This window comes from Acanthochromis polyacanthus, chromosome 14 (genome assembly GCF_021347895.1).
Source record: "Acanthochromis polyacanthus isolate Apoly-LR-REF ecotype Palm Island chromosome 14, KAUST_Apoly_ChrSc, whole genome shotgun sequence".
NCBI lineage: Eukaryota > Metazoa > Chordata > Actinopteri > Pomacentridae > Acanthochromis > Acanthochromis polyacanthus.
Window position 1 is genome coordinate 34,880,175 of NC_067126.1, and position 27,924 is coordinate 34,908,098.

Here is a 27,924-nt window from a genome sequence, read left to right on the forward strand (position 1 = left end):
GTCCAAAATGTGACCAAAAACGTCATAGTATGTTGTCCAAAATGTCACAAAAACGTCATAGTTTAGTATGTCGTCCAAAATGCGACCAAAAACGTCATAGTTTAGTATGTCGTCCAAAATGCGACCAAAAACGTCTTAGTTTAGTATGTCGTCCAAAATGTGACAAAAACGTCATAGTTTAGTATGTTGTCCAAAATGCGACCAAAAACGTCATAATTTAGTATGTCGTCCAAAATGTGACCAAAAACGTCATAGTATGTTGTCCAAAATGTCACAAAAACGTCATAGTTTAGTATGTCGTCCAAAATGTGACAAAAACGTCATAGTTTAGTATGTCGTCCAAAATGCGACCAAAAACGTCAGTTTAGTATGTCGTCCAAAATGTGACCAAAAACGTCAGTTTATTCTGTCGTCCAAAATGTGACCAAAAACGTCATAGTTTAGTATGTCGTCCAAAATGCGACCAAAAACGTCATAGTTTAGTATGTCGTCCAAAATGCGACCAAAAACGTCATAATTTAGTATGTCGTCCAAAATGCGACCAAAAACGTCAGTTTATTCTGTCGTCCAAAATGTGACCAAAAACGTCATAGTTTAGTATGTCGTCCAAAATGCGACCAAAAACATCATGGCTTAGTATGTCGTCCAAAATGTGACAAAAATGTCATAGTTTAGTATGTCGTCCAAGAATGGAAAAAAAACACCTTATTTTAGTATGTCATCCAAAAATCACAAAAATGTCAGTTTAGTATGGCGTCCAAAATTGATTACAAATGTCATAATTCATGTTGTCAAAAATGTGACCAAAACGTCGTAGTTTAGTATGTCGTCAAAAATGTGCTACAAATGTTATAGTTTCGTCCACAATTTCTTACCTCACGTGAATCACAAATTTATAGTCATATTTTTTTTAAAAATTCCCACACAAGGGTGAAGTTGCCTTTTTTTTTTATTTACAAGTACTGGAAAAAGTGACATGGGGGACAACCAGTGCAAAATCTGTACATAATTTCAGTTGCAGGTTTCTCTATATACACGAGAACTGAACGGGATCGTGAATACACTCTGTCATGCATGTAACAGTTCACAACACAGCAAAAGACATGGTGAAAAGATGTCTGTTTTACTTTGTAGTCCGTGATGCTCAGGCTGCTCGTCATCCCACTGTCTTGTGAGAACAAACTGGCATAAAAGATCAGGCACACAACAGAAAAGGACCCATGACTCGACCAACGCAACCTCGGAGACGTGTAACATAATTAGTAATGGAAAGTGATTACAGCAAGTCGGAACACACCAGAATTTTTGGGTAATGGCCCTCAAGTCCATACTGACAAAAAAACATCAAGGCAAGATTCAGCACAATTCCCCTGATGAAGAGGTGGAGAAGGGAATAGAGAAAATAAACCCCTCCTGACGGGCAAGAAAAAAACAAAAAGAACATTCTATGAAGGGAAGTTGAAGGTAAAGTGCATAAAAGCTTAAAAATAAAAAGGTGTTTGGGGCCCAAAAATTAAGAGGTACTCCACTAAAACTTGCAGCACACACAGCTTAACAATGGAGAGAGCATCTATCAGGGATTGTCAGGTCAACTGTCCCTCCAGCTTTGTTCTACGATGGCAGACACTCGCTTCTCGTACTCCCGTTTGTTCTCCTGGTACAGCTGAGCCGCCTGGCTGTTGGCTGGACTGTTGGGGTTTGGTTCATCGAGCAGGGACTGGAGGGGAGAAGCAGAAAAACACTGAAGGTGAGACAGTGGAAAACAACCAACCTAAATCCAAGTACACATGGTTCCTCGTCTATTTACGCCAATTCCTGGGGAAGTTTTCTGTGGGTCAGACGAGGAAGGATCTCAAGTGTCGATGAAATCACAATGTAAGCGATAACCTCCTTAAACTGTTCATTTTTGACAGTTTGGTCAATATTTATACAATACTTCTGTCACTGAAATAGCAAATGCTCTTCTAAGATGGATTTTACATTGAATTTTTTTAAACAAAATTACTTTTTTAATGTTGTATGCAACCTTTTAAATTCTTCCCCTTAAGGTTATTGTCCAGACCCCCCTGCAACAGAGAAAAATCTGCTAAGTAGCGGCCATATTTATGTTATTATTTATATATATTTTAAGGCTATATAAACTCTCCCCACACACCGCAGAGCAACACTACAGCAATTAGACATGGACAAGATGTTGAATGCTGCTCAACACAGGCTACGGTCGCTGAGACAATTTTATTTCTATTTAATATTCTTTTAATATGTTTTAATTACTATGTTTTATATTGTTTTAATTTTTCAGGCTAGAAGATGCTTATTTTACCGCAAAAATAATTAAAATAATGTAGCGATCGCAGAGCCAGTCGCTATGACTGAGCTGTTGTGCTGCAATGCACCATGGGACTGTGATACGACAAGGGACCACTGTTTTCATCTACTTAGCTCTTCAAAAAAAAAAATCCTCAAACTTTCATCCCTTCTAAATAAGGCGTTGGGTTTCATACGCAATAAAAATTTGAATTTTGCTGTTTGTCATCTGAGTTTAGTAATCAACAACATATTTGACCTTTCAAATATAACTTACATTTTTAAAAAAACAAAACAACATTGTTGTTACTAAATGAACAAACTGCATGAAAATACAATCATACCTAAAGAGGATACATGGAAGAATTTATGTTCAACAGACTATCGTGACAAACTTTGAACCTTAGTGGAACATCAGTGAATTAATCAGTAACAGAACATTACTGAGGAGGTTTATATTTTATTTGTAAGAAAAATAACATCCAGCTACTCAAATGTTATTTTCATGTCTAATTAAACTTGTTGGATTGTTGATTTAATGTATTTTAACTGTTGGTTTTACTTAAAAAGACATTTTCAACCTTTATATCCCAAATCATGAATATGTTAATCAATTAATTCAACAGCAGATCTGTCAAAATGTTGGTTAGACTGTCAGTACTGTATGAGCTTGTGCTTAAGAGAGATCATTTTGTACAATTTAAAATGTAGTTCAGTCACTTGGAACTATGTAGTCAACAGAAAATTTCAGAAAAGTTGGAATACATAATTTATAAAACCCACGGAGACCAAAACTGTGCTAGTTACAGCCTCTGAAGCTGAGGATAGGACTTGCTTTTCTATTTTTGGTTGGGAAAAAGTAAACTAAGGCTTGGCCTTCTATTCCTGCTCTGCTGTACGTTGACATTTCTTACCTGGATAGATGTGAGAATAGAGGAGACATCATAAGTGGGACTCCAACGATTCTGTAGGATGTCTAGACATATACTGCCATCTGCATAGACTGCAGAAGAAAAACTCAATTATACACCGCCCACGAGCATCACCAGCATTATAATAGGACCACAGATGACAACATTCCTACCATTTGGATGAAACATCTTTGACACAAATCGTACTGTGGGGGGTTTGTTGGGGTATTCTTCTGTGAATTCTACAATGAGTTTAAAAGTACCTGCGACAGAAACAAAATGAGCAGATTAATGAGCCACGTAACCCCAATGTGTGTTTGTGCTGAAGGCAGTAAAAATCTGGGAGCAGTGACGTCAATAAGAAAGGATTTAAGGGCTGTATATTGCAGGTTTTACAACTACAGTAAAGCAAAAGAAGAACAAAGGTGAAAAAAATGACTATACACATATAAGGTGGTAGCTTTGGAGAAACACAGAATAAAATACATTTTGATTTGAACACTTGATGGACAATAATATGGAAAACAAAACAAGTTTCACAGTGATTTCCATATGATACACTAAAACTAGGTGTGAATAGATTGTGACTATAAGGACAAGTATAGCAAATCAATAATAAATGGGTTATCTGGATTTTTTTTTTGAAAAATCTGAACACATTTGGTAAAGTTGCTAAGGCTGGACCTTTTTACATTATTCCTCAACACACAAATACAATATTTTTTGAATTTCCTCAGGATTAAACTATCTAGCTGTCTATCTAGTTCTGAACGTGAGAAACCTACCATCCTCAAAGGGAGTCCCCTCAGGGCTGTGAAATTACAGAGGAAAAAAAAGGAGTTTTGTTAGTCATTTCACACAGACATTCACCAGATATATATATTTTTTGATATCACAGATAAATTTCTTACCCAAATATGACAGCATTCCACACCATGATGTTATTTTCAGACGGGGCACCACTCACACCAGCTGGAGGATCCTCTTGTAGCCTTTATGGACGAAAGTGAAAAACAAACAATGAAGTTATGGCCACGAGACCATGATGCTTCACTCCTGTTTAGGTTGGTCCAGAGACAGGTTCATCTCATATTCATATAAAGTCTACCTGGAAACATGGCTGGCGACACTCTAGAACAATATCTTTTCTTAGTTAACTCTGATGCTGTGTAACATTGCCACAAAACACAGATTAGGAATTGAGTGTTAATTCAGTTTGGATTATCTGCTGACATCACATGAATTTTGACATTTTACCGTTTTAATAAGTCATATTTGTAAGCATTGGATGTACTGAAATTTTACAGAACTTTGTGAATATCTTTTAAAAGATAAAATTCTAACAAAATGATCAATATTAATGGCCTGCTGTGTAGACTTTGAAAACAGAAGGTATAGTAATTATTTCCAAAGCCCTATATCAATTATCTAAACAGCAGCTATATGAGTAAATCCATCAAGTGCAGGAGAGATCCTCACATTGCGCCAGCTTACAGTCCTATCTGACTTTGAAAACCTAAAATGTTAGTCATTTATACTTTTTACAAAAGCACATTGTCTATTTAAATTAAGTTGGCTCAATTGTTGTCCAACTTAGTCTGCTTAGGAAGAATCATGGACTGTATAAGTTTGTAAAAAGTACAGCAGCTTATAACAGTCATCCTGAAGTTGCATTCATCTTTAACCCACAGATTAATACATGACACTGGAGTCCCTTAGTCAGTGCCAGAGTCAGTGACTGTCTCATAATCAAACATCACTCTACCTGGAAACACGGTAAACCAGAGGTTATGTCTACAGCAAACCAGGCCACTCCCAGTACCTGGAGAGACCTGTACAAATTCCTGAAGCTCAATCAGTCCAGTAAGAACTTTAAACAATCTGTCCTATCAAGAAACCGAAGGCTGATGAAATCTACAGCGTGTTTGATGACCCTCAATGGTCAGGTTGAACGAAGAGATGATTCACTCGAATTGGCAGGCAGCGAAGCTTGCTTTAAACAAAGAAACGACCCATTTTAGTGAACAAAGTGTTCTGTTGCTGTTAGAAGAACAAGACAGTTTGATGCTGACTTCACAAAATGCAGCCACCGAGTACATATTGTGGCTTCCGCTAATTATTCTCACTGTTGACGTGATATATTCTTCTGGGATTTCAGAGTAAAAACGTTAGTTGGTGATGTTAAATGACGCCATGATTCTTTATCTAACATCCAACAAACTTTAATTAGTTTACAACAGGAAAGAATTCGAATAGTTCATGACTGGCGAGGTTATTTAACCGAGCAATGAGGTCAGAGACGCCGAAACAAATGTGATTTGTCCGTGAATTAAACTGCCATCTGGTCACTTCTCACAGACATTTAAATGCTAGCTGGTATGTAGAGTTAGCAAACAGCCTTTACTGTCAGTAAACGGAGCCGTCTAGCCTGCTAACATGTATCATGTAGCAATGTTAGCTTCTCGGTACAGGCGAAGCGCCTTTAAAAAATTTACGATACTTCATCTAAATGATTCAGGTTCACAGAAACATAAGACAAGCTACAGTGGTTGCGTTAAGATTGTATTTTATCGTGAAAATGAGTAAATCAATTTAGTTAACAATAAAAACACTAGTTAGCTATTCCAAGCTAACGTAAGCTATGCTAATGTTAGCTGTTTTGACAAATCATCGCTATCCAACGTTATCGGCATAATTTCTGACATCAACTCACCGTTTAAAATCTCTCATAAGTCTTCTTCTAGCCGGGGTTGACATGGTTTAACTCGAAAATATACGTATTGACGACAACACGTCGACAGGAGCTTATTTGATTAAAACGTTATTTTCAATTTAATGGTTATTTGGCAACTTCACCGCAACCCTTCTCACGGGAGCCGGACTCTTTCCGTCGTTCTCTTGATAACCCTCTGGTTAGCCTAGATAGGTTTACAGGACGAGACTATGTCACGGAGGCGGAGGAGACAAATGAGGGTGCTGAATTAAACTCATATTTCTGTCTTTAAATTTTGAGTGAACATACAGTGTCGTTGATAAATCTGAACATGAAAATATGTAATTATATTTTGTCAAGGTGAAGTTAAGTAATACGACGTTTTACTTATTAGGCTTTGTGCGTTCCCCCCTATTCCGATTGAGATCGTCGTCTGCCGCTGGGCGTGGCCACAGTGACGTGGTGTTTGTGCAGCGCAGTTCTGATGAAGGTCGGTCCTGGTGACAGGTGTGCCCCAACACGTGAGGCTGCAGTGGGGCACATTTAGAGCGGTATCCTGGATAAAACGGGTTCACCAACGCTCTGATTAGTGTATACAGACTAAATATTACATTTCATGACATATCTACAATAGAAAAACAAGTGGAATCGAATACATTAAGCACAGGAAGTTTTAAGACTTAAGGTTATCCTATCTAGACATGTGAAGCAGTCTATAAATAAACCAAATAAAATCAAACTGTAACTTTTGCAAAACATTTTTAATTAATAATGTGTTACATTAGATGTATCAGCAATGCTTTAATTAACATCAAGTTGAGACAAACAAAACTGAAGTACTGGCAGTGGTTCAACACTGATGTTTACCTTTAGTGTATTTCAGAAGAACTTTCTGCATTTTAATCAAACTAACAAGCTAAACAAACACTTTTTCTGTAACAGTACAAACAAAAATCCACTTTTTAAAAACTGTTACAAATCTCAGACCCATCCACAACAATGGGTCAGCTTTTTTTTAAACATCAAATAATTTCAATGAACAACTGGACCACTCCGTAGTTTTAAGGCAAATGAATGCTTAATTAGGCTTACATGAAATTCAGGCGGGGAAAAAAAAAAAAAAAGGACAGCCTGTCTGCTCGATGCTTCGTATTTTAAGAGCCGTGATAAAGAAGCATGGTGCTGTAGAAAGTATGGTCATACAACTGCTCTGCTTTCACAGACTTCTGGTGCTCCACCTGGCTGCCTGCAGTGCTATTGATCTCAGGTGAATCACTGAAGACTTGTTGGCCAAAGAGGATTTCTGCTGCAGGGTCATTTGAGGGAAAAGCCTCACAGTGTCTGTCACCTGCCACTGCAAATGAAAGAAATAGTCAAATTGTTTACATGTCATTGGTTTTGATAGATATGTGAGGCAGGGGAGAAAAAAAACAAAACACTGGATTGATTTTGTTTTGCACAGCTATTAAAAGCAGGGCAGCTACAAAAATGATTCTAGTGACTGCATTTTGTCACACTAGGAAGAAAGTTCCATAACCCTTTGGATTAGACGCAAAATAAGATCAATAAATTGTGAAATTTATTCCAAAGCCTGACGCAACAACTAAAGTGTTGACCTGAGACCTTGTTTTAAATAGGTCACTTCCTGATTCCTGGTGGTTCTGACATACAGTCTGCGCTGTATGACACAGTGACCTAGTTCTGCTGCATTTGTCTAGAAAACCTGAAGCCTTCCAGAGCGTATGACGTAAACCAGCACCCGGGATAACGAGAAAAGGAGATTAAAATGGGAGAAGTCTAGTCTACTTCGACTATGCTAAAGTTTACAGGCCTTCATTTGCATTCATCTTTTTCTAAAATCCATTTTTGCAAGACAGGAACTGACAAAAACATTAGAATCCAACAAGAAAACAAAGGCCACCACAATCATGTTTATAAAATGTATCGACATTTAATGATTTCACACAGTCAAGTACAAAGCTACACCTGCTCAGTACCAAGCACTGGATGTTCCAAACTGAAAGACTACACACTAAAACCTGCTGCCATGTAAAACAAAAACAGAAACCACTTTCAAGACGAAACAGGACTACAAAATACAGAACGTAGAATTTCTCAATACCTAGAAAAGTTGGAAATAATGTACATTAAGCTGTTGTTGAATTACTCAAGAAATAAGGCTTTTTGCAAAAGTGGAAATCCATGCAAACTCTCCTGAGCAGTACTGCTTATACACAACTACTGATTGTAAAATAGCCAATTGTCAAATTTCAAACTCATACTGGGTATTATATGTAGCATACACATGTGCAAGCCCTGCTACTTGACTACAAAATTTGCTAATGCGCACACAGTAAACATTCACTATATTCTGATCCAATAAACACAAAGGAAAAAACAGCAATAACCAAACCCAAAACTCATGGACCGCTAATCTTAGTACAGCACATCTACAAACTACAAGAAAGCTGCACAGTGAATCATTTATACTTTGCAAGCTACATTCATGTTGGGATATGCTTTGGCATAAAGTCATTCTTGAATATAAAACAGCTTCAGCTAATGCGAAACACCAGGAGACATTTCCTCGGTGTATATACACCGGTGTATCACGGCTTTATCACGGTGTATATGCACTCGTCAGTTTTACATAAATGTCACCAATTAAACTTTTCTTTATTAAATCAAAAGTACTTGACCTATTAAACTTTATAAAAAATGTAACAAACTGGGGGAGAAAACTGAAAAAAAATCCTTTTTTTCTAACGTGCTGCAGGAGTATATAAGTCAATATATATATATACACAAGTCAATTCTGTAAATCTAGGAAATGCTACTGAAATTCGCTGGCATTCCCAGTCTAAGGCCAATATTTTTAGTTATTATGAAACAATGAATAATTAAGACTGCTTTTAAACAGTGGTAATTGTTTTCTATGAAGCCAATATTAACTACATGTGCACTGCTGGTGCAAACATTGCTGTATAATTGTGCAAAACAAAACCACCCTTTAAATATAAACCTAAAAAACAAGGAGTACATGACAATTATTTGTAGAACTGGACGGATGCACTGAATATATATGCACATATAACTGTATAGCAAAAGAAATCTTAATACTTTTATCCATCCGAGTATAATTATGTACATGGAAAAGTAGAAAATACACCACACTCACATACTACTACACATCTTTCATATGCTGCTCACCACCAAATCAAATGCAACAAATATACTGTTTTATGTTATTAAAGCAAAGAAATTATAGCCAAACAATACAAACGGGAACATCAGAGTGTGTTATTTCACACTCAAACCCTCTACAGGTAGGCGTAAGAGTTGGTGCAGCGACAAGGGGTCTGCATTGACGCCACAGTGATGACCTCCAGCTCTTTAGACGCAGAGCTCGACCTGTCCTGTCCCCCCTGGTCCTCACACTGATCCATGGGCCCCGGCCCTTGAGGTGGTGCAAACCCATTCTGCCCAAATGCAAAGGTTCCTGGCCCACCTGAGGTTACAGTTGCTGCCAACTCCATGTTCATGCTCTCCATCTGGGCATCTTCAGCACCACCCAGTGGCCCATTCCCATTCAGCAATATAGGTGCCGTGCAGAGACCTAAGAGACGAAGATACAACTGTCTTTAGAAGACTAAGCCAGAAAGTTCTTACTCTATAAATTTAAAGGCCTTTCTTCCTTTAGAAACTAGAGTGACACCATTTTTTTACTTGTTTTTTATGGATTCCTGTAAATATCTCTGCTGCTGAAGACTTATTTTTCAGACAATGCAGAGGCATAAGCATTATTTGAATGCATAATTGCATTTCTCTGTTCCTTTTCATCCACTTTTCAGTAACAGATTTCTAAATATCAAATCAAAAGCACTGCAGGCCTTTCAGCAATAAAAGAAAAATGTAAGTCTTTGATGGATCAAATAAACTACATCTGTCCAGCAGCTCCTTCTTTCTTCACCACACATACATACATTTTAGAAACTATACGTGGTCGGTTGGAAGCAAGACACGGAACCGTGCAGAGCAGTTCTGTCACCTCTAAATGCTGTGCAGTTATCTTAAGAATATATGTGTAGTACTTCACTTTTGCAGCAGCTTTGGCTAATAGTGCCTACTTTCTGATATATTCTGATAGATTTCTTTGAATGTGGAAAGCAATACTGCACAGGGTTATTCTACATATGGATAGAAAGACATTTGTATTCCACAGATTCTTCCATCAGCAGAAAAAATTGACATTAAAAATACTGATATTTCACAGACTCTGTATGTGGAAAACATTACATCATATAGAGTATTTTAAATGTGTGAAGCATTCTGGACACACAGGTTCCATGCATTGATGCTGCAGACTGAAGTATGACAGGTTTTTTCTGCATGTGGTTTACTGGTAGCAGAGCTGGTTGTAAAGTCTGACAGCAGCAGGAAGGAAGGACCTGCGGTATCTCTTCTTCACACACCTCTGATGAAAGCCTGTTGCTGAAGCAGTTGCCCAGAGCTGTGACCATTACTTTAGATATAACACAAAACACCTAAAACCGATATGATTAGCATAGTAACTCACCATTAGGTCGAGCCTTTTTCCCTGGGTTTGCTTCCATGCCATCAAAAGACCTCTTTCTGTTGGGCACGCCATTCAAGAAGCTGCGTCCTTGGATGGTGGGGTGAGTGTGGCCCCCATTCCGGGCCATGCCATTCAGAAAAGCCCCATTATGGGAGTGAGCCATGTTTTGTTGGAAGTTCTGGGCATTGGAGAGAATTTCAGCACACTCCTGGAATCCCTGCGCGTGGGCCAGGTCAGCAGCAGTCAGCCCACTGGCATTCCTCATACTGCACAATGAGAAGGACGAGTGTTAGAAACACTCACTGTACATTTGACTTACACAAATAAAAACAAAAAATAAGACAAGCCCAAGCGCGCGCACACACACACACACACACACACACACACACACACACACACACACAGACTCATTTAGCAAATATTCGCACACACAGACAAACACAGATGTATAGAAATAGCCTGTGCTGCTCTACGCTCTCACATCCTCTTCGTCATCTTCATGAGAGATGACGACTGATCCTTTAGGATCATTTGCGTCTTCCACAAAACTTAAATTTTTAACAGTTTCCGCATTAAAAGGGGAAACATGTCTGCTGCAAAAGGACACGATTAAGACAACTGAAGCTATGCACCGGTTTATCTGAAACGAGAACTCAAAACAATCCAAAGAACTGAATAGGATGATTCGGATTTGAATCAGTTGATCCACTGGATCCAAAGGAGATCCCTTCTGTGAGGTCCATCTCGTCAGCAGGACAAAGGAAACATCAAGGAGCGTTGAGCTCAGACTGAAAAGCCACCGTCATGTTTCCAGCGATGATACTGTTCAAGAATCTCTGCAATGCAGACTCCAAATTAGAAGCATGGATATAGTCTATGAATCTTAAGGATAAGTGTGTTTAAAGTAGGAACCTAGAACAGAAAACAAGATGAATTCCTGAGAGCAAGAGATCAGCAAAGGCAAGACAGCTTCAGAAATAAATCCAAGATTCAGAATTTCCAGAGGAGACCAGGATGTAACAGTTCTATCTTTAGAGGAATCTCCAGAGAATTTATGGTTATGGGGGAAAAAGAAGCGAGGTCAGACTGCAGAACTTCAAGCATCAGGAATCCAGATGTCTCTTCTTGGACAGGCAAAGTTAAAAACACCAAGTCTTGATCTGGTTCCAAGAAAGATGAAAAGGAGAATGAAAAATAAGAAACAGCTGAGCTGCTATTCAACATTCAAATTAGAGTCTCTGTACAGTTGTGTTAATCATAACCAGTTGCAGCAGGAATAAAGTGATTTTCTGAGTGCAATAATGAATGAGCAAACAGTGCTGTGTCATATGTTTTTCCCCAATTTTTACACATGTACATGGCACTCCAGTATGGAAGCAATTTCACTGGAAAATAGAAAACTAGTGAGCCAGTGAAAATAAACAGTACTATGTGGAAATGAACTCTTTCAGTATATTCTTATTGCAGCATTTAATAGAACATAAACTGCTAGATATGAAACATATTCTCCAGCTGGTGTAAAAGTAACGTGCAGGAGCACATGTCTGCTTGTCAACTTTTGAAGGACACTGAAAAAATTCCACCAACCAGTATATGTCTTTCAGCTTAATGATGGGAATTTCTCACTTCTCCGCTGGCAAATTACAAAACAATACGGCACTTGTTCTGATCCTAAATGTCATCACCCTGCAAAATGAGTGTTCTGAGCAAACAACTAAGTCTTTGTCAAAGAACTGGGACTACTGGCTCACATCCAACCAAGTACTTTTCACTAAAAAGTGTCCATCTGTGGCCTGTTTCATACACAATCCAACATTCTAGAAAAGAAGTATTGCCAATCCGGGTTGAATATAATGCTATACTTTGTGGGTCTAAAAATTTCATAAATAAAATGTTTATTCTATTTTGCTTCACTATAATCTCCTACGTTAGAACCAAGTGACATTGACTTCCACATGTGAGGCACAATTTGAACCACACAGTTACTGTTTGGTCATTCATGTTGTTTAGAAATTGCTCATTCTCTGCATTTTTATCTAAACATTTGTGCAAAAAGAAACATTTCAAAAACTAGTGCACATGAAAAACATTTGACAAAGAATTGAAGATTTAAAAAAACAAAAGAGTAAAAATCACACAATAACTTGGTGCACATTACCCGTCCCCTTCAAAATTAACGCTTCCAAAGGATTACAACAATTACGTTTGGACTGAAAACCATTTTGTGATAAGGTAGATGGATTGGTCTCACTCTAAGGAATACAAACTCATTTCAATTCATTTTAAACGCTGTTTTTAACCCTCAACCAGATCCTTTCCAGTTTCAATTTAGTATCTTAACTTGAATTTGTCTTTGAGCAAAACTGCTCCCTGAGAAAAGCACCGAACCAGAGAGAGACGTATGAATAAAATATCACTGTGAGGGAAATATTTCTTAAGAATTCATTGAATTATTTTATCATTACTGCATTCATTACAGTGAATGAATTCATGTCCATGTAATTGGTACACTAAGTACTTCCCATACTTGTTGTCTAGACACCTAACCACAGTGGTTAAGTGTGCAGTCTCTGATCAACATGTTCGCTGACCTCAAAACAAATCCCACCACAATTCTCAACAAAAAAAAAAAAAATCTGACTTCTCCCTCATTTTTAAACACTTAACAAACTGATGTCTGAAGCTGACTGAAATCACGCTTCAATTTAAAGACTTCCTTTTTATTTATAAATCTGCGATGAGACAAACTCCCATAGGTCCCTGCAGGCTTCTTAAGGGGTTGGACAAACATGGAGAGAAGGTTTAAAGTGCTGCAGAGTTACAACAGCAACACGTTCTGCAACTTTTTTAAGCGTTTCGAATTCATAAAGTAAAAAAAACCCCTATAATTCTGAAATTGCATTTAGCAGATTCTTTTATCCAAAGTGACATACATAAAATAAGTACTGGCAAAATAATCCCACTTAAGTGATGATGAGTATCTGAGACATTTTAAATGACTCTTTAAATTTTGCCTAACATTTTGAAAAAAGCATTACTTTTAGACAAACTTGGTGTTGCACATGTATCCTCACTTATTACATTTCCTTAAATGCCCTCGTCTCTCCATAAAATATTAAACTCTGTAGCTTTGAATCTAACATTAATTTGTACTCTAACATTCTTCCAGCGTGAATTATTGAGTGACCTATGCATAACTGAGAAGCAGTTGTCTCTTCCTATTGCCATAAAATCCCTACCAGTATTCCTTCAGTGAGACGTCACATCCACAGTTAACACTGATTCCACAAAACTGATAACTGTGTCTGCTAATCACCCAGGTTTGGCATGTAAATTTTAAAAAGGAAGCGTTAATTCTTTGTAAATGCCTGGTATGCTTTGCTTTTCGGTCCTAAGCACACAATATGTATCTTCTCTAACTATTGTCTAACCTTCCAGAGGCAGCCTATGATCATGCTACATGTTGACATGGGACTCACGTGATTAAAACCTGTCCATATAAGAGGACTCCTATGGTTAGTTCACAAAATCATAAACAAAAAATCATAAAATAAAAACAAAAAGCTAAATACAATCATGGATAATAAGCAAAGCATGCAGGTCTAAAACTTTAGTTTTGATTCATAAAAACCTAGCATTAAAACCAATCACCGCAAGAAATACCTCAACAGTTTGCCAGTGTGTAGATAGGAAGCGATAGTGAGAACACTCAATGCCACAACAGTGCGGCTATCCCAGGGAACGGGGCAGACTCAGCAGTGTCTATTCTCCCCCTTTCTAGGATTACTTGAAAAAACCAAGTCATTTCCAATTCAATGGCTGCAAAACATTAAGACGTACGGTTCTGGTTCTGTTAACAGTATAGAAAACGTTTTTTTTGTAACTTATTGTCACTTTCATAAAGGAAAAGGTGACAAAGATTAGATGTCAAAACAGACTATGATATTGTATAGGGTTAATACTGTGACATACAAAATAAAACATTTCTGTGTATAAAGGAAAATATCTGGCACAGTGAAATGACAGTGAACAACCATTGCAACAGGATGATGTTAGCATTAAACAGTTCAGTACATGATGCTGTGCAAATCTAACCCATCTTACTCAGCTGCTCTAAGCATGTCAGCGCTACGCTCATCACCGGCAGCCTCTAAGCTCTGTCCTACCTGCTGCTAGCTTGCTACTGGACCACCTGTACACTTTGAGGCTCATGACAAATGGGAAATAAGCATTTTGATTTGTTTGTTTTATTCCAGATGTTCACGCTATGAAAGCTAAATTACTGTAAGAGCATTGTTTAATATTATTTTTAGGATTTTGATGATATAGAGGAAATTAGTAACAAGGTAGACTTAGCCTCATTTTTGCTGAATGGACTCATTTGAATTCTTTCACGTTTAAATCCAGGAAAAGTATGAGGTTGAAAGAGATTTAACTTAGACACAACTGTGCCAAAGTGTCGCTGGATTCATATGCAGAGATGTAGGCCAGTGTTTCCATAAAAAAGAAGATAAGACCACAAAAACTGTACCCAACTAAAGCAATTCTGATGAAATGCTGCCGTCCGAATGAAAAGCTGCGCTCACATGAGGATAAGGACACTTCTCCCTCAATCTGTCAACATTAGGTCCAGAATCAGGGCTCTTCAGGAGAAAAAGTTGGACAAAACAAAACCTGCGCTTGCATATGAAGGAGATGGAGATGTGTCTTCCATTGAAGGATTGCTTCAAGTTGAATCCAATGGTAATTCCACTGGTATAGTACGACAAACTCCAGTTTGTTTTCAGGATCCAGTTGAGTTCCTGCAAATCCATAAAAGCATCTGAGGGTGAAAGCTTTTGTTCATATTCTGAAATGAATCCAAATATATCATAAACACATCAGTAACTCATTAGGCCCACAGAAAGCCATTAGGTGCTGCTGGGCCGGTGCACTTTAGATGGGCTGGTTGTTTGTGGTGCGTTCAGAACGACACTCAGCCTTTATCAGCAGCCATTCAAAGAAGGAGCCATTCTGTGCAATTTCTTCTCCCTCTTCACCTCAGCCTTTTCTCTTTTCTTCCATTAGCAAAAGGCTGAGTATGCAAGTGTTAAAAAAAAAGCAGAAAAAATCCCAGCTGCTAATTGCTGTATAATATATTGAAAGCAGAGAATTAAACAATAATGAATACAGGCTTCTGAGAGATAAATTAATTCCTCTCACAATGGCGTAGGTCAGACGGCTACATGCAGTCTTTGTTGAGTCTTCAAGATCAAGAGAAGACGGGAGGCAGCATGAGAAAAGAAGAATGTGAACACACTGTGCTTGAGAATCTTCTTAAAGTCAAGAAGCAGAGCTGAAGAGGAATCCGTTGAAGAAAAATTGATGACAAGGCCAAGAATTCAAACATTAACGTCACTGCATTCATCATCCGTATCTTCAATGCAACATGGAAAATCCAACTTGTATTAACAGTTTAAATTGTTTAGAGGTATTAACATTAATTTGTAATGAGAGTAAATGTTGACGTTAGTGTCTAATAGATGATTCTGAAAGTTTAAATAAGGAATTAACTCCGTGTTTTACTCCTACTGTGGACAGAAGTGCAAAGGAAGCTTTAGATGTGTGACAGCAGAGAGCTTAAGTCGGTCTCCAAAGATAATCTCAAAGAAACCACGACACAGACTTGGATGGTCAGAAGATCTCAGACATTTTGAAGGTGAGACTGAATGTTCAAGCTACCTTAAGAAAGGAAATTCAGAAAATCTAACTTGAGGCTAAAACTATGGAAAGACTCAGCCTGGAGGATTTTGTTCTTGTGTATGTAATATCAATTTAAAATCAATAGGAAATTTTCTTTTGAGCAATTATAGTATATATAAAAGATTATTATTATTATCAAAAGATGAAAGGCAACATGTCCAATGTGTGATACAGTCAATAGACAGGGCAAAGAGATTCTAATTAGATTAAAATATTAGCTTAACAGCTTTAGTTCTAATAAAAAAGATCAAAACTATAAACTTGAGGGTTCAGATTTGTCCTTATTGTGGTTGTATCAAATGAACACTGACTTTTTACCAGTTTACACAGAAAATAATTTATTATTTAAAATATTGGATTTCTATTGTTAATTATCTAGGATATAAGAAACAGGAAAAAGCTAAAAACTTAAATATACGATGTAGCTCATACTATTCTAACTCTTCTGTTCGATGTAGAAGCTTTTTTTTAACAACAATAAAAGTAAATATGGGATTAGGATTAGATCTCTACTGATTATGACTACATATGCAAAATAGCAAGATTTGAATTTCATATTTTAAGCCTTATTTAGTTTTATTACTTTTCCCCTCTCACAAAAACAGGTACTCTAAATGGCTTAGAGGGCGTTCATACAATGAGTAATATATTTCTTACATAAATATTTTTCTTTTGAGGCACCAGAGCCTGCAAAGAAACATGGCATACGGTGCATTATCACAGAGACTGGCAGATAAAGTGGATAAGCTCTCACCGGTTAAATCTGCTGTTTTGATCCCTACATATTTGAGACACTTTAGTGAAAGATTTTCCAAACTGAAAAAATATTTTAAAGCTTTTCCTTAGATTAATTTTAAACAAAAAACATTGTCAAGTTTTACAGCTGGTTCTTTTATGATGTAATGTATTCAACAAACTATTATATAAGTCACAATAAGTTATTTTGTCATGAGCCTCATTCCCACCTGGTGTGCCTTAGTTCCCCTCCCAGTTGTGCCCACTATATTTCTGGGTCATAGTTACAAAAATAAATAAATAAAACAAACTTGATAATAAACTAAACTGAATATCTGCAATCTGCTGTGGGAAAAAAAATCACATATCAATTTCATCATACATAATACTCATCAGCTGATGACCAAATGCACATTAGAGAACATCAACAAGAAATGAAGTGGTTTTAAATGTCTGCACAAAAGCAGTGGATTTAATTTGATGAAACAGCCAAAGCAAACAGGGGTTTCATATTCGGTGGAAAGTAAAAACAAATTATCCCGGTCTCACAGCCGGAACTGTGATCATTAATGTGTGCCAGCTCTGAGACAGTAGTTTTGCTAATCTTCTATTTATAGTGCATTTGTTCACTAGGAGACATGCACACTGTGAAGCTATGGGGAAGAGATTACAAATATGTTTCCACAACCCTTTAAAAAAAGGTGTGTTAGCATTCCTCAGTGAAGCAAGAAAGACAAAGTCAACAGTCCTAGCATCAGGTTATATTTAGTCAAATGCAAATAACTTGAGCTCTTGTTCTAGCATGTGCACAATAAACCACAGCCAATATTTTTCTACATTATTTACTTTGTACTGACAGTGTTTCGTGAGGTCAGATTTATTTGACTCCAAAAACTAAACACAATAAACCATAAACTCCCCAGTAGTTTGGCGTTTCTGTGCTTCAATTGTATCACAAAGAAAAGGCGTGCAGCTTGTTCCAGAAAATGAAATTGCAAGTAAACCATTTGACTGAGAAGGAAAAAACTGGTTAATCTTCCATCTAAACTGGTAAATACTTAAAAATACAAGTTAAATGTCTTTGTGTCTCTACATTTAATTAAACCGAGGTGGAGTCAAACCATGCATAAGTCAGTTAATTCAACTATGATTGAGTATGAGTAACAAGCAGCTCATAAAGTATTTGTTTTGGGTTTTTTTTACACTTGCATAACTGGTTTTGAGCTGTATTTAAATTAAGTGCTTTTATCACTGAGCTGACATTTATGACCTGTGGGAAATAATAGCCATGTTATGTTGAGACCTCTCTAATTATCTGTAACAGTTTCACCTCCCTGCAGGTCTTGGATCTAAATTTAAAAAAATGAAATAAAATAAAATAACAGGAAAGATGAGCTGGGTCTCTCAGCTCTTTGTTCATGGTTCTGGTGCATTACCAATGACAAAATGTTTCCTATAACTGGAAAAACTCTGGCAACACAAACGAAGCAGCAGCCAACTGTAAAGGTGTGTCTGAGAATTACAACTAAGAGATTACACAATCACATCTTAAAAACCCACAAAGAAACTGAATTTATAACGTGAAATACACTGTTTCATAATCATTTACATCTACCATCCATTTATTTACCCGATACAAAGAGCATTCTTTTGTATTTTCTAAGTTGAAAGTAAACACGAGAGCAGCCAAAATAGTTAAAAAACTAAGACATCTGATCTAGCAGTTCTTCTGTACTCTCCTGAATATGTAATTCATAACAGTTTTGTATGATCTAAGCGTTTTCATTTACCGTAACAGCTTGTAGCCTTTTCATAATGACAGTAACAGCAGCTTCAGAACAGATATCATGTGCATTTGGTCATCCAGTTAAGCTGTGTATGTAAGGCACTAACCAAAACAAATATTAAAGAAAACCACACTCTAGATTTAACAAAGATCATGCAATATGACCTACTAGGTAAAAAACAGTTTATCAACCTTTACATTAAGTTGTCCTCACGTTCGTGTAATAACTGAGATTTTCAAAGCCATTCAAGATCAAAGGCACTGCACAGAATTAATTATTGACTTTTACTGGCTTGTAACTCTTTGAAATTACAAAGGCAATAAAAAACATGTGCTTCAAGTAAATAAAAAAGGATTTATAAAAAATGCACAATGAATCCAATATAGTTTAGCAAATAATATTACACTCAGAGGGCAACTTAATGCGAATTGTTGCAATGATAAACAACAATTTCAAGGATTAACAAAATGTGGCACATTTTCAAGGGAGCACCACCAATTCCATTAATATTTAACACCACATCCTGTGATCAAACCGTTTTTAGCTGGAGACGTTAATTAATCACACGGGGTTTTCTATGGTAAGAATGATTAAGCATTATGTGAGCTGAGTGTTGTGAGATAAACCTAAATCTTCCAGAAAAACATATGTCGCAATTCTTTCTAGTCAATAAACTCTATCAACTCTTGATCTAATCTGGGAGACATGAATATTTGCACAGTTGTCTGGTGTAAATGTTATCACCAGAATGAACACATAGCAGTAGGACAATGTGGTGCTTTATTCTATGGATCTTTATAAGGTATAATTCTACCCTCAGCTTGAGCCGACTTGAAATTCGTGCTCACATTTTAACATTGTTCACTGTGATACACAGACAACCTTAATGACTTAGTGTAGAGTTACTATTTAGTAGAGCAGCTTCCTTTTGACTGGGTATGCATCAGCCAGACTACCGTGAAATATAAAGTTCCAGATTACTTGTTTTTTTTTCACGTTACACAAATGTGTGTTTGTCAAATCTAATTATTCAGACCTGCACAGTTAATCTGCAGATCTTATGACTTATATTCGTCTGCATGGGTGGAGAAACCACATATAGATAAAGCATTCAAACTTCATCACTGCTCTGACTTGAGTTTGGTGGTGATCCCTTGTAAAGGTGTAACTGAGATGTTGGATAGTACAGAGGAAGAGAAATGAGGCCACAGGACTGATCACAGGACTTACTCAGCTTTCGCTCCCTGAATCAAGAGAGCGTTGATACACTCCAGACTGCCCGCACGAGCAGCCTTGTGGATGGGCGTCTCGCCCACATAGTCCTGTGTGATGACAAAAGACTGCTGTTACACACAGCCTGTACTGTGGAAAAGAACAATACTGTGAGCCAAAACATTGTCAAGTTCAGACACTGAATGTCGAAGTTTTTAATCAAACGTGCCGCCTTTTGTATTTCCAAGGACATATGACAGAGGAATAAAAGATAACAGGCTGCAGCTCTGCAGGGTAGTGCCTGAACTTTTCACCCGGATGTCACCATCCCCCATGCACATTTACTGTTACACATTAGTAAGCATGCAGATGGAAGAGGGAAAAAAAACACTAAGAAGCCTGTGTGTAACCACAATGCAACGTGGGGCATGTTCTAATATGATGCTGTTATACTATCCAGCACTAGTCAAGTCAAAACATTATGAGGCGAAAGAAGAAAGATCATAAATGCTAGATATATCCCCAGGTGTTTAATTCCTGCATATGCTCAGCAAATTCAAAGAAAACTGCTCGTGATGACGACAACATGTTATGTCATTGTGACCTACTAATCCGATTTTCCCTCAGAAGTGCAGTGGAGCATAAAATATAGCCTCAGTGCACGAGTATGCAGATCAAAACCCATTGAGAAGAAAAGATGTGACAGGTAAAAAGAAGACGTCAGTAACTCGGCCATGACAGACTGTGACAGACCCCCCGCATCATGTGAATATAGGTCAAGTGGTGGAGTAAGAACCAAATTGCAAGGGCCGTGACCCTGAGTTACAATCATCCTGCTTGATGGGATGATCTGAGCTTAACTCCCTCATATTGCTGTGCTTTTTTCACTCCCACACTTGTACCTTAGTCTGTTCACATCTGAGTTTCTTTTTTCACATGCAGTGTTTTCTCCTGCATAGTGAGTATACGCTGTGAAACATCCTGCACACAGGCGTCTCTCCAGGAAAGATTCCTGAAACGAACTCAACTGCTAAATTAACATGTGTTGAGTGTGCAGACTATGATCGTACCTGTCTGTTGATATCTGCACCGGCTTGAAGTAGCCATAACAAACACTCAGGGTGGCCTCCAAATGCGGCAATGTGAGTGGGCGTCTGTGCAAACCTGGAGGTGACCGCATTCACACCACTGCCCACTTGGACCAGACGCATCACACACTCCAGCTGTGAGGAAACAAGGGCAAAACGGAGATAGATTCATTCAGTGCTTTCTATGGCTTTGGGCAGGTTTGGACAAGCGAGCGGCTGAATGGAGGCAAAAATGCAACACTATACGTGGACTGATTCGGTGTCTCAGTGTGTCTCCTGAGATCTTGCTTTGGGCATGCGTCCAATTTGTTTGCAAACCATGGCTGTCACTTTTTCTAAAAGTGTAGTCGATTGAAAATAAATTCAACACAAGTATGTCTGAGGATGTTTAGCGACGGAAGCTACACGTAGTAAAATTGTGTACACAGATACCACCTTAAATTATTAACAATGATAATACGGGTGAGGTTACGTTTAACTGTTAGTTAAGCTAGCTAACGTAAGCGTTAGGTAGGTTAGCTAACATATACTTTAAGTTTAGCTAACTAACATAAGCGTTAAGTAGGTTAGCTAACATAAACGTTAAGTTAAGCTAGCTAACTAATGGTTATGTTTCTCGTAACGTTACATTGTTCTGTACACGTATCATGAAAAGGCCGTTAGATTATCATTTTTCTTGCTTAATTACATACAAAATACATAAACGTGAGTACAAAATACTACAATGCGAGAATTGCTTTCCTTAGCGAGTTAATAGTACGAGTTTAATGGTCCATTGTCCGACTCCGGTTAACGATGGCTGCGGTTTAGACTCATCAGCTAATAGTAAAGGCAAACATCAGGAAATGGCCGAGACGAGGCTCATGTCGGAGAGCGCCGCGGCTCATTCTGGATCCCGTTTCACCGAAATATTCATTAGCAGAAACCCGTTACGGTTCAGCACATCACTAAAGAGCTACCTTTCCGAAATGAGCGGCCCAATGTATGGGCGTCCAGCCGTAGAAGGTGTCCTCCACCGCCAAGTCAGCCGGGTTGGATGTGCACTGAAGGAGGGAGCACAAGGCACCGACGTCTCCATCCCTGCAAGCCCGGTGGAGCGGGAAGCGGCTGTTCAGGACCTCCTCGCTCGAGAATCCAGACTCCACACTCACCGACATCGTAGCAGAGAGATGGATGCTAGCTGGTTACTTCTGCAGAGGCTAAAAAGTGCTGGGGCTGTTGTTTGGTCGTGGGCGCAGACTTGGTGCCCGTGTATCAGGACACACGCCACCCTGACTGCTGCGTCTTTCTGCCTGACAACACAAAGCAGGAGGCGCAGAGCACGCGTCGGAGTGAAACTCGAGAGGCGTGAAATGATCCAGAAACTGCGGACTGGATCCGACATTCCGCACTTCCTGTTTCCTCCTGCTCGCTGCAGCCACAGTTTTATTATGCATCACTTAACTGACTTATCTTTATTCAACGCTTTTTATTGCAAGGTTTTTATGTCAGTAGCTTCCAGTTGGATTTCACCAACAGTATCGACTCTTGTACAAATTTGTCCTACCACGTTTTGAGTAACTTTTTGAAGACTCTTTTCATAACAAAAAGCACCAAACAACCTTTATTTTTTTACTTTATTTGTAATATTCCACGATTTATTGTATGTACAGTTTCTAACTGGATATTCACCAACAGTTTAAATTACTCACACATGTATTTTATAACATGTACATATACCATTTTTGCACCAACAACAGTATTCTCTGCGTTTTGCACCATATTTTCACTCTCCCAATTGTCATTTTGCACTATTGTGTATATATATTCTCCTCTAGATCTGTAAATACATGTATTTATTTGTTTATTTATTTGTTTATTTTCTATTGTGATTTTATCATTCAGGTCAATGTATAATTGAGGGACTTGTGAAGCCAATGGGATATATCTTGCATACATTTTTATTAAAAGTAAAAACAAAAATTAGCGCTTTTATGTTCATTATCATCATGTCTTTACAAATTCCATAATTATTCATTATGGAAACAATCACTTATTAGTAAAAAATGATTGGATATCACTAAAATGCCAACTAAATAACGTCCCAATTTAATAACAACCACCTTCTAATTAGATAAGTAATTATAAAATGAGCTGATTCAAAAATTGTTTGGATTGTGTTCTCTTTATTAAGTTGATATAATCATGACAGATATTTCTTTTTTGCCAATATATCAAATTTTATGTGGAAAATTACATTGTTTCAACTAAGTTACCCATTACAAAAACACCTCACATTAAGTGTGTTAGTTCCAGATCACATGACCTGCTCCACATGATGTCATTTCCTCCTAAAGAAAAGACTGGCAAGACTCCAAGGCTTTCTGAGTTATTTAATATAAAGTAGTGTGTGAGTCAAGTGTGGATTTATGGCATGTCAACAGGTTTACTACAACATCTTTATAAATAACTTTCAATTTCAATTTTACTCAGTTGTAAATGTAATATTTTAGAAGAATCTTTCTGTAAAAATGCCACGTGGTGTTTGGTTTTAGGTGGCCATATTGATTTTAGGCCTGAAAACAGCAAAAATGTCAACTATGATACAAAAAGTCCTGCAATTATATATTGATCCTTCTGACTTTGACTGCTTTAAATACCATAATCCAACAGAAACTGGTGCAAGTTCTACAACCGTGGTCTTGTTGTGGATCATGGACTCTCACCAACAGGTCAGAATTGGAACTCCCATCTCAGCAACGTTAAAATAACATACTACTTATTTCTTATTGTAATAATATAAGAAAAATGACAGTGTCTATTCTATACAGTTTAGGGTAGATTTGCATTTGATATTTTCAGAACATTTTGTTTCTAATTCATTTGTGCAAAAAAACACTGGTAGCAGGTATTTCTTGTAGTGTTCTACTTTAGTAAAGGATCTGAATGAGTCTGTGGAAAACAGAGAGCCTTTCACGGAGGTAATAATCCTTGAAAGCTGCGTGTTGCCAGATGGGACAGTATTCTGCCTGACGCTGTCAGATTTGACACCTTTCCAGTTGCTTGATATTGATTCAGGTATTTTTTTGTGTGTGTGTTCAGAACAGTTTGTACTTTGGAAACATTATTTATATGTTTCAGATATTTTTAAAATGTGAGGCAGAAACAGCAGACTTCCACAGTACAGAGTGTGTGTGTGTGGAGGGAAAGAAAGTCACTGTGAAGTGAAAAGTGCTGACAGATGTTCTGAGAACAAGACAAAGAGCCATTGTGTAGTTTAAGATAAGATAAGATAAGATAACACAACATAAGAGCTACTTTATTCATCCTGGAGGAAAGTAACTCTCTTTTTAAAAGGATCACGAGAAGCAGAGATGCACGGTTCATGGTGACAGCTAAAGTACAAGCTAAAGTGATTTCTTGGACACAGATACAATTTGGTTTTTTCACATAAAATTTGACATACTGCCAAAAACAAATATCTGTCATGATTATCTCAACTTAATAAAAAGAACACAATCAAAACCATTTTATCTAATTAGAAGGTGGTTGTTATTAGATTCGGACAGTTATTTAGTTGACATTTTAGTGATATCCAGTCATTTTTTATCAATAAGTGATTGTTTCCTTCATAAATAAATATGGAATTTGTAAAGACATGATCATAATGAACATAAAAAAAATTAATTAAAATGTATGCAAAATATAACCCGTGGATTTCAAAAGTCCTTCAAATATATATTCACCCAGAAAATAACATCCTTACAGAGGTGTTTCGCTGCTACAGCTGAGACAGGGCTGTATGAATTATCATTAACGCTGCATAATGTGAAGAGCGGTTTGTTTGGTGAGAAATCTGTTGACCTATCTAGGTCAGAGGGGATGATGGCCTTGATGCACAAGTCTTATCTGCATCTTCATTTAAAGTGCTGTCAAACCTCTGTGTCCATTGTCATTCCAGAAATGGAGGACATTTGGGCTTCAAAATTTTTGAAAAATAGAACTTTGCTGATCCATATTCATCAGTAATACATAATAAATTATCAAAGGCTTGATTGTCTCAGCTTACACATCAATGGTAGCATTTTATTCCTAACCCTACTCTAATCACAGTTACAGGGTTGCTAATCCATGCTAATGTGATCTTTTTCTCAGCAGTAGAAGCCAGATATTTAGTTAGCTGTTACTGCTGACCAAGAGGACAAACTGACTGATGGAAAAAATAAGGAAAAGAGTAAAAAGAATTTGTCTTATTCTGATAATATGCATAACAGGATTGCATGGGGTAGAGTGATACATTCAATCAAAGCTGACACTGTTATGAAATTATGAAAAAATAGAAGAGAGAACATAGCTTTGCTCTACCCATTCTTTTGGAAAACTGTTTGATGATGTTAATTCCAGCGTTTCATGTGATTCACTGTTTTCTTTTTCTACTAACTTAAAATGTTATGCTACCAGGGTTGTTGTGGGACACACGTTCCATGCATGATAATTATTATTATTTAAAATATTATGTTGATATTATGTTGCTCCCACAATTACAAGAGACATCAATGAAAAAATCCAAAAAAGTTTTAGGGTTCATTTTAATGGTTTTATTTGGGATTCAGTTTGGTCATCAGGGGGTTGGCACAAGAGAAAAATGGTATTTTAGGGGGAACTCCCGAGTTATTTGGTGTTTTTCAAACATTTTTTCTCCTGTTTTTTTATTCTTATTTTTTAGATTTGGTCTCGTGACAAGTACATTTACTCAACAACTGCATGTTTTAGTATTTCGTACATTGATTATTTGAAATTTGATGGGTGGGGTGTAAAATGTCGTCCAATTCTGGAATGACGCTTATCTTGATATCATTTTCTACCTGTTTCCACAGAAATTTACTATCCACTCTACTGGAAAAAGTTACTGCTTCTGTCTCACTGGGTCTGCTGTCTTCTAAATCTGTAATTGATCATTCGGACTACACATTACATGGAACACTGTTCCTTTAAGGAAAATAGGAACTACACAACAGCCCGGATTTCATAAATTTGGCTTTTCATAAATGAGGTGTATTACTTTCTGTTAGGTAAGTTAAACTTCAGAGTCATTTTCATCTAGAGCCCTTATTCATAGACTGGAAAAAATGTGCATTAGAATGGATGATAGAACATTAATTCATGATAGCTGTGATATAACTCTTCTTTACCACTAGATGGGAGCAAACAACAAGAGCAGAACAGACACAGGAAGTTCAAACAATGTCAACAGGGACTGACACAAGCAGTGATATAGGAATATTTGTTGTTTTTAGTTTATTATGTTTTGATTTAATATCATTTGCGTGCTTTTTTTTCTTTATTTTTATGTAGGGTTTGCTTGTTGTACCCGGATATTAATACATGAGTGACCTTCCTGCATAGGGTAAACCTAGTTTTTGTTTCTGTGACGGAGTACTAGTTTTGCACAGTGGAGGGAGATAAAGACCACAGTGCATCACCTTTAATGGCTGACGTAGTTGATGTCCTCCTGAGACATAAGAAGATAATTAATGGTTCGTTATCGATGCGCAATTCTTCAAGTTAAACCATCAGCAGTCTCAGATTTTTAATTCCGATTGTTTTCCATTTTCCTTGTTTCAGTGTACTCATAAATGGCTTCCTTCTAAAGTGACATAAACCATGAAAACAGATCATCACTGTCAGTATTCATCCTGCAGCAGCACATTTTGGGTTTTTGATGTAGTTCTTAAATATCCATTATTATCATTGTTATTATTATTATTATTTGCAGCAGCAGAAGATGCACCTGTTGTTGCAGCAGAGATTAAAAGTAGTCCAGGTTTTTACTTCAGTAGTAAAATTATCAGTACCATAGAGTAAAAATACTCTGTATTGATGTGAAAAGAACATAAATATTGACAAACATACCCAAAAACGCAAAGTAAGTACTTGTAAAGTACCCAATGATTAAAACTCTCGCATAAATGTAGCAGTAAACCTTACAAACATCTCCCTCTGAGTTGCAGCATGCAACATAAAGTGGCATAAAATAGCTAAAATCCAAGTACCCTGAATTTTACTTGAGTACAGAGCTTTAATGAATGAGTGTATTTAGTTACTTTCCAGCACTGAGCAGAATCCCACATGCATGGCTACACTGTAAAACTCCATCCATGATCTGGAAACTGTCCCAGCATGCAGCAGACCAGCTCCAGCTTTGTCTTCTGCTCTGAGAAAAGCTTTGAAGTGAGGAGAATGTTAATGAACCTCGGTGAGGTGCGTCATCCTGATACCACTGTGGTGATGTCATGCTTCATTTCGGCCATTTAGCATGCTCTGATCTGAGAGCCACCTCATTACCCATTTTCCCCAAGTCACCTCATGGGCCTCGCAGCAGTGCGTGACATCTAGGTCAGTGTTTATGGATGTGGACACTAATTAATCTGACACAACCCAGGGATGCTTAGAGCACCAAGAGGTTAGTTCATAAAAAGTTCACCCTCTGCCTCCCTGCTAACTATAGAGCAGAATGTGTTACTTATTTGCACAGTGGACAGCAGTTTCCCCTCATCTTGTTTTGTATTAGTAAACTATTAGTTTTGCAACCCTTAAATCTAAAGGTGACCGAGCTTTCTCCATCAGGGCCATAAGGCTTGCAGAGTTAGTAATGTCTTTAAAATCACTTTTTAAAACCCACTTTTATAGCCTTGATTTTATGTGAGGTTTACTTTTAGCTTTAATTAGTTTTTTTATTCCCTATTATGTCCTGTTTATTTTAGATGTTCTCTTTTGTTTTATTTTACTTTTAGCTGCCTGGTTCTTTGGTCTGATGTTGTCTCTGTAATTCTTTAATTCTCTAAATTTTTCCTTTTAATTTTAACCCTTGATC

The 27,924-nt window shown here is 37.4% G+C and overlaps 2 protein-coding genes across 3 annotated transcripts; both read right to left on the reverse strand.

Moving 5' to 3' along the window:
- Positions 1-931: 931 nt before the first annotated feature.
- Positions 932-6,142, reverse strand: ube2al (ubiquitin conjugating enzyme E2 A, like). The gene is made up of 6 exons (XM_022195843.2): positions 5,932-6,142; positions 4,130-4,210; positions 4,004-4,029; positions 3,392-3,481; positions 3,222-3,310; positions 932-1,717 (listed from the first exon to the last, which is right to left on the reverse strand). Exons 1-6 carry the CDS (start codon positions 5,973-5,975, stop codon positions 1,589-1,591), a joined length of 459 nt encoding a protein of 152 aa, XP_022051535.1. The 5' UTR covers positions 5,976-6,142; the 3' UTR covers positions 932-1,588.
- A 531-nt stretch (positions 6,143-6,673) lies between these two features.
- ankrd10b (ankyrin repeat domain 10b) lies at positions 6,674-22,422 on the reverse strand. Of its 2 annotated transcripts, XM_022195842.2 has the most exons (6): positions 22,031-22,420; positions 21,054-21,206; positions 20,002-20,093; positions 10,508-10,773; positions 9,440-9,547; positions 6,674-7,285 (listed from the first exon to the last, which is right to left on the reverse strand). In XM_022195842.2, exons 1-6 carry the CDS (start codon positions 22,226-22,228, stop codon positions 7,086-7,088), a joined length of 1,017 nt encoding a protein of 338 aa, XP_022051534.2. In that variant the 5' UTR covers positions 22,229-22,420; the 3' UTR covers positions 6,674-7,085. The 2 variants fall into 2 exon arrangements, with proteins under 2 accessions (XP_022051534.2, XP_051814382.1); XM_051958422.1 differs by lacking the exon at positions 6,674-7,285 and having other exon boundaries at positions 7,858-9,547; positions 22,031-22,422.
- Positions 22,423-27,924: the final 5,502 nt, after the last annotated feature.